Consider the following 8,890-nt stretch of genomic DNA (forward strand, 5'->3'; position numbering starts at 1 on the left):
CAGTGAAGCTTACCACCTGATTTCCCCACCCCTGGGCTCCTAAGATTTTCCTATAGTTTATATCCATCAGTTTGACATTTTACTACTCAAAGGAACTTGTAGTCATCTGTAAGCCTGGAGATTTTGCTGGGTATTCTGTCTTATAGATTATGCGCAGAGATGATCAATTAGAACTGCCTTAATATTTGCTCTCTAAGGTCTATATTATAGTGATGGATATTTTATAATTGTTTGTTTTTATCCTATTTTTTTTTTGTTTTTAAACAGTTTCTACACATAGTAAAATATTTCCTGAACCTCATGGTAATGTGACATTTATTTGGGTCGGCAAATTGAAGTCTACTATTTTCATGGACAAAAACCTTTAAAAATTGTTGATAACCCAGCCCACGTAACTTTCAGATAGTATTCATGAATTTGCAGCCACCAGAAGTAATTTTGAGTTTCTAGATTTAACAGGCTTTCTTTAGAGGGCTCTTTTCTTGAGGTACCACTATGAATTATAATTGGTGTCAACAATGTTGAAACGTTTCCTCTTACTGAGTTAAATCCCTTTGAAATAGTCCTTTGTAATGATAGACCATGTATTTCCATGGCCTTTGCTGGGTGACAAAATTTAAATATCTAACTGGCTACTACAGAGACATTTCTTGTTTTCTTTTTTCCCAAAGTTTTAGAGAGAAATAATTGCTATATAACATTGTTTTAGTTTAAGGTTTACAGCTTAATGATCTGACACGTTAACACTGCTCACCTCGCTTAGTTACAATTTTTCTTTCTTGTGAGGAGAACTTCTAAAACCTGCTCTCCTAGAAGCTTTCAAACAGGCAATACACATTGTTAACTAGAGTCATCACGTTCTGGGTGGTTACTAATATTATAATGAGAAGTTTGTACCTTTTAACTACCTTTGACCATTTCTCACACGCACATGCACACCCCGCCCCCTGCCTCTGGCAAACATTACTGTGTTCTCTGTATCTACAAGTTTTTTTGGTGTTTTTTTTTTTGAGATCATATGGTATCTGTTTTTCTCTTATTTCAGTGAGCATAATGCCCTCAAGGTCCATCCTTGTCGCAAATGGCAGGATTTTCTCCTTTTTTATGGCTGGATTACATTCACACGCGTGTGTGCGCGCATGCGTGCGTGTGTACATACACGCATGTGCCCACCATGCTCTTGCAGGGCCCTTTCCATCTCTCTCTCTTCATCTCCCAGAGCAACTTCAGATTCTCCCGATCCTAAGTTGGCGGTGTCCAGAGGTTCCGTCTCCCACTTTGCCCACCCTGGACACTTCCGTCGCCAGTTACCCAGCCACGAGCTCAGAGGTCACTGTCAGCTCCCCTTCTCTGTGGCCTGTCCACCTCCGATCAAGGCTGGTTCACCTCAGCAGCACTTCTCAGGCTGCTCGACTGCCCTCACTGCCATTGCTCCCTCCCTCTCCTGTCTTGACCGCTAGTAGCCTGAACTGGTCTCTGTCCCTAAGTCTTTTTCCTCGCTACCCTCTATGCCCCAAGTCATGTCCCTAAAATGGAAGTGTGGCCGTGTGTCTCCACAGCCTCAACTCTGGGACAGAGACCAAGCCCCAGTGCCTGTCAGCCTCTGTGCCCTTCAGCAGTGCTCCGAAGACAGTGCAGTTTTTTCTTCAGTGCTTTCGCACGTTTGTTCCTCTCTAAAATGTTCTCCCAGCGGCCCCTTCTCCCACACCGAGTCTGTTCACTTTAACTGCTCTTCATTCTTTAAACTCAGTTGTCACTATTTCTGGAATCACTTTCGAAACCTCTCCCTTTGGCCCATCCACCTGTATGCTTTTCTTCCCCTTACTCTTAAGCTCTCAGTATTGTTATTTATTTGTCTCCAAGTCTGTCTTCTCTACTAGGCCAGGAGCTCAGGAGCGCCACGAAGACTAAGCCGCTGTCCTGCACACCCTTGTCTGTAGTTCCTGGCGCAGGCCCTGGGCGTAGGCCCTGGGCGCATGCCCGAGTGTGCCGAGGGACCGAGACTCCTGTGGCGGGTACAGTAGCCTGCAGGCTGCTCAGACTGCTTGGGTTCCCGGCCTTGCAGACCGGTGGTCAGTTTTGCTCGGGCACTTGGAGGGAGAGCCTAGGGATTGCTCTTCAGCCAGAGAGAACCTAGCTCTCCCCAGTAACACACTGTGATTATTTACATCTCCTGTCACTCAGCAGACATCTGTGCAGTGCCACCGAGTGGTGGGTGTCGCAGTAGTGTCTGCAGCCTGGACTTTGCAGAGTGAGAGCGTCTCGTAATGACTCTCCATGTTTTGGCCCCACAGCTCTATGAGAACTTCATCAGTGAGTTTGAACACAGGTAAAGCACTTTTGACAGCTTTTGACCTTGACAGTGAAAACACTGGTGCTTGTTGACAGCCAGCGACCGGTGGTTTCATTTCAGGGTGAACCCTTTGTCCCTGGTGGAGATCATTCTGCACGTGGTCAGACAGATGACTGGTGAGTCCCACGCTGTGTCCAAAGGACTGGGCCAAGTAATGAGAATGATCTTGTCTTCTGACAGAAAGTATTGCATTCTAACTTACATTTTTACTGTATTTTATGTTCTAAACCTAAAGGTTGTCCTGGTTGGTAGAAACCAGTCTATAAAGATGCTTCGCTGGCATTCTGCTGACTCTGTCCTGCTTTCTTCTCCAGATCCTAATGTGGCTCTCACTTTTCTGGAAAAGACTCGTGAAAAGGTAAGTGACGTTTGAGCCAGACCTTTTAAATAGCAACTCACAGTTTGTGTCTGTGCTCACTGTCCACAGCTCTGGAGACTAGTATCTGCGGGTGGGACTCTGCCAGGGCACCCCGTCCGGCTGTATCAGCCTGCTGCCCACACTTCTCAGGTCCCTGTTCTGGCATCTTCAGGTGAAAAGCAGCGACGAGGCAGTGATCCTGTGTAAGACGGCCATCGGGGCTCTCAAGTTAAACATCGGAGACCTGCAGGTTACAAAGGTGAGGTCGCCACACCTCAGACATACCTTTGATTCTTTTAAAACTGTAGGGGCAAATCCTGTTTAAAACTGTAGGGGCAAATTTGTTTAAAACTGTAGGGGCAAATCCTGTTCTTTCTGTTTCATTATTTAAAAATAATTTTGAATTATAAAAAGTTGCAAAAATAGTACAAAGTACTCTCATACCCGTACCTTCGGATTCTTATTGTTAACATTCTTTGCGGGGGATCCCCAGCACCATTAAGAGCAAGTGGCTGGTAGGTTACCTGTGTCCTTAACAGAAGAGCAAGACTTACAGGCCACAGCGTGTCTACCCAGCAGGCGTCCACGCAGCCGTCGGCACATGGGTTCTTGCGACTGACAGGTCACAGGCCGCTCCTCCTCTCTGCGCCCTGATCGCCGAAGTTGCCTGTCTGTGCCGCTCTCACTTGTACTTTGGGGGACGGGGGTGGGTGGCAGTAAGACTCAGTTCACACGGTCAGTTCACATTGTTTGCTAGAGACTACGTGTGTGTGTTTGGGTTTGGGTTTTTTGGTGACCATGACATTAAAGGAAATGTTGGGGTAAATGTTCATGTTCTCATCGCCCTAAAATGTACTTTTTCTTGGTTCTTACTGCATCCCATCTGAGCCCCCATGCATAGTCACTGCATTTGTTTTGAAGTATTTAAGCCATACCGAAAGCTGTAAAATTCTTTCGAGGGTGCACGAGCATCCGGGCGCCCTAGCCGGCCTAGGGACGAAGCAGCACAGAACGGGCGGCGCTGCTGGGCCCCTCAGACCATCCTCCCCCGAGCGCCTGTGCTCCAGCGTGGTGTCACGCGTGCCACACGGATAGACATGCATGACTAGATGACGTGGTATTGTTTTAACACACTGGCTGGATGTGAGGGGTGAGGGTGACCAGCTCGTTTTTGCTGTTATGTGCTATTTCTGTGCAGTTATTTCTTAGCCGGTGTGTCCAGTGTCCTCTTAAACGGATTCAGGTAGTTCTTTTCTATTAGGAATAATGTTGTCGTCAGCATTTATGTGCCTGGTTCCTTGTGGATGTGGGCAGAATCTCACCTGGACATAGGCCTGGAGGTGAGACTACAGGTGTATAGCGTGTGCTGTCCACGTCTCCCAGATGCTGCCAGAGATCTCTCCAAGGTGTCTCACGCCCCAGCAGCACCTGTGCAGACTCCCGAAGCTGTATATTTTCAATAATTGCTAGTTTTAGGCCGTTTAATTCTTGCCAATGCAATGGAGGTGAAACGTGCCTCACATTTCTTGATTACCGCTGGCTTATTGACCTGTTCATGTCTCCACTTCCATAAATTGCCTGTCGATATCTTTTTTTTTGCTTGTCTTCCGTTGATGTGTGAGAGTTTCTTACGTGGCCTGGGTCATAGTCCCTGGTACGTCACCTGTGCCATGACTACCTTTTCCCTTTGTTACCTTCTTGTTTTAGGTGAAGCGAAGTTTTCCATTTTAACGTAGTCAAGTTTATTGTGCTGCTCATCTTGTCACATGTTACCTTAAAACGTTAAAGAAAGGCTCCCTCGCTTCCCGTGCACAGGAGACGATCGAGGCTGTGGAGGACATGCTGCACAGCCTCCCTGGTGTGACGTCCGTTCACAGCCGTTTCTACGACCTGTCCAGCAAATACTACCAGACGGTCGGGAACCATGCGTCCTACTACAAAGACGCCCTGCGGTTCCTGGGCTGTGTCGACATCAGGGACCTGCCAGGTAACACGGGCGTCCAGTCCACATCCCGCAAGGACCTAGCCCTTGAGACACAGCTGCGAGCTGCTTGAGGCAGCAGGTCTGAGAAATCTCTCCAGCACGTTCATCCCTTTTTAAGAAATCCTGTGGGTTCGAGGGTGGGAGGGTGGCTCACCCTGTAGTTTCTGCGCTGGATTCATCTCCGGCGTGGAGTCAGGCGAGGATGAGGCTTGCTCCTCGAGCCTCTACTGGTCCTTCTCCACGTCTCGGCTCCTGTCCAGGCCGGAGCCTGGGGGAAGCGCGGTGCCGTCGGGGCGTGCACCTGCAGGACGAGGGGCACAGCAGGGCCCCGCCCGAGACACGCAGGCCCAGGGGATGCATGACATGGGCTCCCAGGATTTGAGGGTGAGAAGAAAAGTGACCCGGGGAAACGTGCAATGAGCCTGAGTTCAGCAAAGAAACCTCGGCACGTTTTAGGCGTTTCTCACAGTCTCCTGCGGGAGCGGAAGGGACCAGTGACCCCTGGAGACGTCAGTGCGGTTTTACCTGCTGCATCTCAAGAAAAATATGCTGGAGAAGCAGCTGACGTGGTCAGGGGCGGGGGAGGGATAGCTGTGCGGGAACAGGAAGCAGTCAAGTCTGGTCTGGAGAGAGGCTAAACAAGGTCCCTACGAGGGGACTCTTTCACATGAGAGGTGGGGGCACGGGGAGTGGGGCTGAAAATAGAAGGTTCGCGCACGATCAGGAGAGAACGAGTAAGCAAGTGACTCCCGCAGAAATCTTCAGGTGAAAAGCAGCGACGAGGCAGTGATCCTGTGTAAGACGGCCATCGGGGCTCTCAAGTTAAACATCGGAGACCTGCAGGTTACAAAGGTGAGGTCGCCACACCTCAGACATACCTTTGATTCTTTTAAAACTGTAGGGGCAAATCCTGTTTAAAACTGTAGGGGCAAATTTGTTTAAAACTGTAGGGGCAAATCCTGTTCTTTCTGTTTCATTATTTAAAAATAATTTTGAATTATAAAAAGTTGCAAAAATAGTACAAAGTACTCTCATACCCGTACCTTCGGATTCTTATTGTTAACATTCTTTGCGGGGGATCCCCAGCACCATTAAGAGCAAGTGGCTGGTAGGTTACCTGTGTCCTTAACAGAAGAGCAAGACTTACAGGCCACAGCGTGTCTACCCAGCAGGCGTCCACGCAGCCGTCGGCACATGGGTTCTTGCGACTGACAGGTCACAGGCCGCTCCTCCTCTCTGCGCCCTGATCGCCGAAGTTGCCTGTCTGTGCCGCTCTCACTTGTACTTTGGGGGACGGGGGTGGGTGGCAGTAAGACTCAGTTCACACGGTCAGTTCACATTGTTTGCTAGAGACTACGTGTGTGTGTTTGGGTTTGGGTTTTTTGGTGACCATGACATTAAAGGAAATGTTGGGGTAAATGTTCATGTTCTCATCGCCCTAAAATGTACTTTTTCTTGGTTCTTACTGCATCCCATCTGAGCCCCCATGCATAGTCACTGCATTTGTTTTGAAGTATTTAAGCCATACCGAAAGCTGTAAAATTCTTTCGAGGGTGCACGAGCATCCGGGCGCCCTAGCCGGCCTAGGGACGAAGCAGCACAGAACGGGCGGCGCTGCTGGGCCCCTCAGACCATCCTCCCCCGAGCGCCTGTGCTCCAGCGTGGTGTCACGCGTGCCACACGGATAGACATGCATGACTAGATGACGTGGTATTGTTTTAACACACTGGCTGGATGTGAGGGGTGAGGGTGACCAGCTCGTTTTTGCTGTTATGTGCTATTTCTGTGCAGTTATTTCTTAGCCGGTGTGTCCAGTGTCCTCTTAAACGGATTCAGGTAGTTCTTTTCTATTAGGAATAATGTTGTCGTCAGCATTTATGTGCCTGGTTCCTTGTGGATGTGGGCAGAATCTCACCTGGACATAGGCCTGGAGGTGAGACTACAGGTGTATAGCGTGTGCTGTCCACGTCTCCCAGATGCTGCCAGAGATCTCTCCAAGGTGTCTCACGCCCCAGCAGCACCTGTGCAGACTCCCGAAGCTGTATATTTTCAATAATTGCTAGTTTTAGGCCGTTTAATTCTTGCCAATGCAATGGAGGTGAAACGTGCCTCACATTTCTTGATTACCGCTGGCTTATTGACCTGTTCATGTCTCCACTTCCATAAATTGCCTGTCGATATCTTTTTTTTTGCTTGTCTTCCGTTGATGTGTGAGAGTTTCTTACGTGGCCTGGGTCATAGTCCCTGGTACGTCACCTGTGCCATGACTACCTTTTCCCTTTGTTACCTTCTTGTTTTAGGTGAAGCGAAGTTTTCCATTTTAACGTAGTCAAGTTTATTGTGCTGCTCATCTTGTCACATGTTACCTTAAAACGTTAAAGAAAGGCTCCCTCGCTTCCCGTGCGCAGGAGACGATCGAGGCTGTGGAGGACATGCTGCACAGCCTCCCTGGCGTGACGTCCGTTCACAGCCGTTTCTACGACCTGTCCAGCAAATACTACCAGACGGTCGGGAACCATGCGTCCTACTACAAAGACGCCCTGCGGTTCCTGGGCTGTGTCGACATCAGGGACCTGCCAGGTAACACGGGCGTCCAGTCCACATCCCGCAAGGACCTAGCCCTTGAGACACAGCTGCAAGCTGCTTGAGGCAGCAGGTCTGAGAAATCTCTCCAGCACGTTCATCCCTTTTTGAAGAAATCCTGTGGGTTCGAGGGTGGGAGGGTGGCTCACCCTGTAGTTTCTGCGCTGGATTCATCTCCGGCGTGGAGTCAGGCGAGGATGAGGCTTGCTCCTCGAGCCTCTACTGGTCCTTCTCCACGTCTCGGCTCCTGTCCAGGCCGGAGCCTGGGGGAAGCGCGGTGCCGTCGGGGCGTGCACCTGCAGGACGAGGGGCACAGCAGGGCCCCACCCAAGACACGCAGGCCCAGGGGATGCATGACACGGGCTCCCCAGGATTTGAGGGTGAGAAGAAAAGTGACCCGGGGAAACGTGCAATGAGCCTAAGTTCAGCAAAGAAACCTCGGCACGTTTTAGGCGTTTCTCACAGTCTCCTGCGGGAGCGGAAGGGACCAGTGACCCCTGGAGACGTCAGTGCGGTTTTACCTGCTGCATCTCAAGAAAAATATGCTGGAGAAGCAGCTGACGTGGTCAGGGGCGGGGGAGGGATAGCTGTGCGGGAACAGGAAGCAGTCAAGTCTGGTCTGGAGAGAGGCTAAACAAGGTCCCTACGAGGGGACTCTTTCACATGAGAGGTGGGGGCACGGGGAGTGGGGCTGAAAATAGAAGGTTCGCGCACGATCAGGAGAGAACGAGTAAGCAAGTGACTCCCGCAGAACCCGGGCGCGTGGTTCCGGGAGTACTCCGCATCGTCCAGTGTTTGAGAGGCGACAGTGTCAGGGCTCTGTGCGAACACCCCAGGACAGGGTGTCTTCACTCTCAAGACACCCCTTCCCCGGGGGTTCTTGAGGCCGCTGGACCGTCGTAACCACGCGTGTTGGGGATTGTTGCCCTAGCGCCCGAGCAGCGAGAGCGAGCATTCACGCTGGGACTGGCGGGACTTCTTGGTGACGGAGTTTTTAACTTTGGAGAACTCGTAAGTGGACCCTGGGCACAGGTTCTCTTACGGGGCCGCTGTGCGTTCCGTCAGCTGACCGTGCTGTCCTCATAGCTCATGCACCCCGTGCTGGAGTCTCTGAGGGGCACTGACCGGCAGTGGCTGATCGACACCCTCTACGCCTTCAACAGCGGCAACGTGGAGAGGTTCCAGACGCTGAAAGCCGCCTGGGGCCAGCAGGTCAGTCCCAGGCGGGCCCTGCACACAGTCACGTGTCCTCTGTTCACTGAGCAGCAGGGACTGAGGCATGCCAGCCTTCTGTCACCGTGGGAGGGTACAGCAGAAACTCCGGTAACATGGTCACCTGTAGCGCCCAGTGCTGTGGACAGAACATGACGGGAGCATCGTCTGTGCTGGGTAGAGGGGTGTTGCGGGTGTGCGACCTTACGAGTGGGGAGACGTGAGCCCCGTGAAGGGGGTGGGAGGAGCACGTTCAGCAGAGCGAGAGGACGCTTTGGGCTCAACGCAGCACAGGAGGCCACAGCGATGGGTGACGCAGCGGGTGGGGGGGCTTGGGGGGGCGCGTGCAGCAGGGCAGTGGGGAGTGGTCGGTGCCCCCATGCAGGGGATGAGTGCAGCA

At 51.2% G+C, this 8,890-nt stretch overlaps 1 protein-coding gene across 1 annotated transcript in view; it reads left to right on the forward strand.

Moving 5' to 3' along the window:
- PSMD13 (proteasome 26S subunit, non-ATPase 13) overlaps nucleotides 1-8,890 on the forward strand; it is a 14,858-nt gene that overhangs the window by 3,295 nt on the left and 2,673 nt on the right. Inside the window, exons 3-9 of the mRNA XM_011386011.1 lie at nucleotides 2,295-2,329; nucleotides 2,414-2,469; nucleotides 2,668-2,711; nucleotides 2,884-2,970; nucleotides 4,527-4,698; nucleotides 8,210-8,289; nucleotides 8,365-8,490. Coding sequence (XP_011384313.1) covers nucleotides 2,295-2,329; nucleotides 2,414-2,469; nucleotides 2,668-2,711; nucleotides 2,884-2,970; nucleotides 4,527-4,698; nucleotides 8,210-8,289; nucleotides 8,365-8,490 — 600 coding nt within the window. The remainder of the gene's footprint in view (nucleotides 1-2,294; nucleotides 2,330-2,413; nucleotides 2,470-2,667; nucleotides 2,712-2,883; nucleotides 2,971-4,526; nucleotides 4,699-8,209; nucleotides 8,290-8,364; nucleotides 8,491-8,890) is intronic.

The sequence above is a fragment of the Pteropus vampyrus genome, unplaced genomic scaffold (assembly GCF_000151845.1).
Source record: "Pteropus vampyrus isolate Shadow unplaced genomic scaffold, Pvam_2.0 Scaffold865, whole genome shotgun sequence".
NCBI classification, from domain to species: domain Eukaryota; kingdom Metazoa; phylum Chordata; class Mammalia; order Chiroptera; family Pteropodidae; genus Pteropus; species Pteropus vampyrus.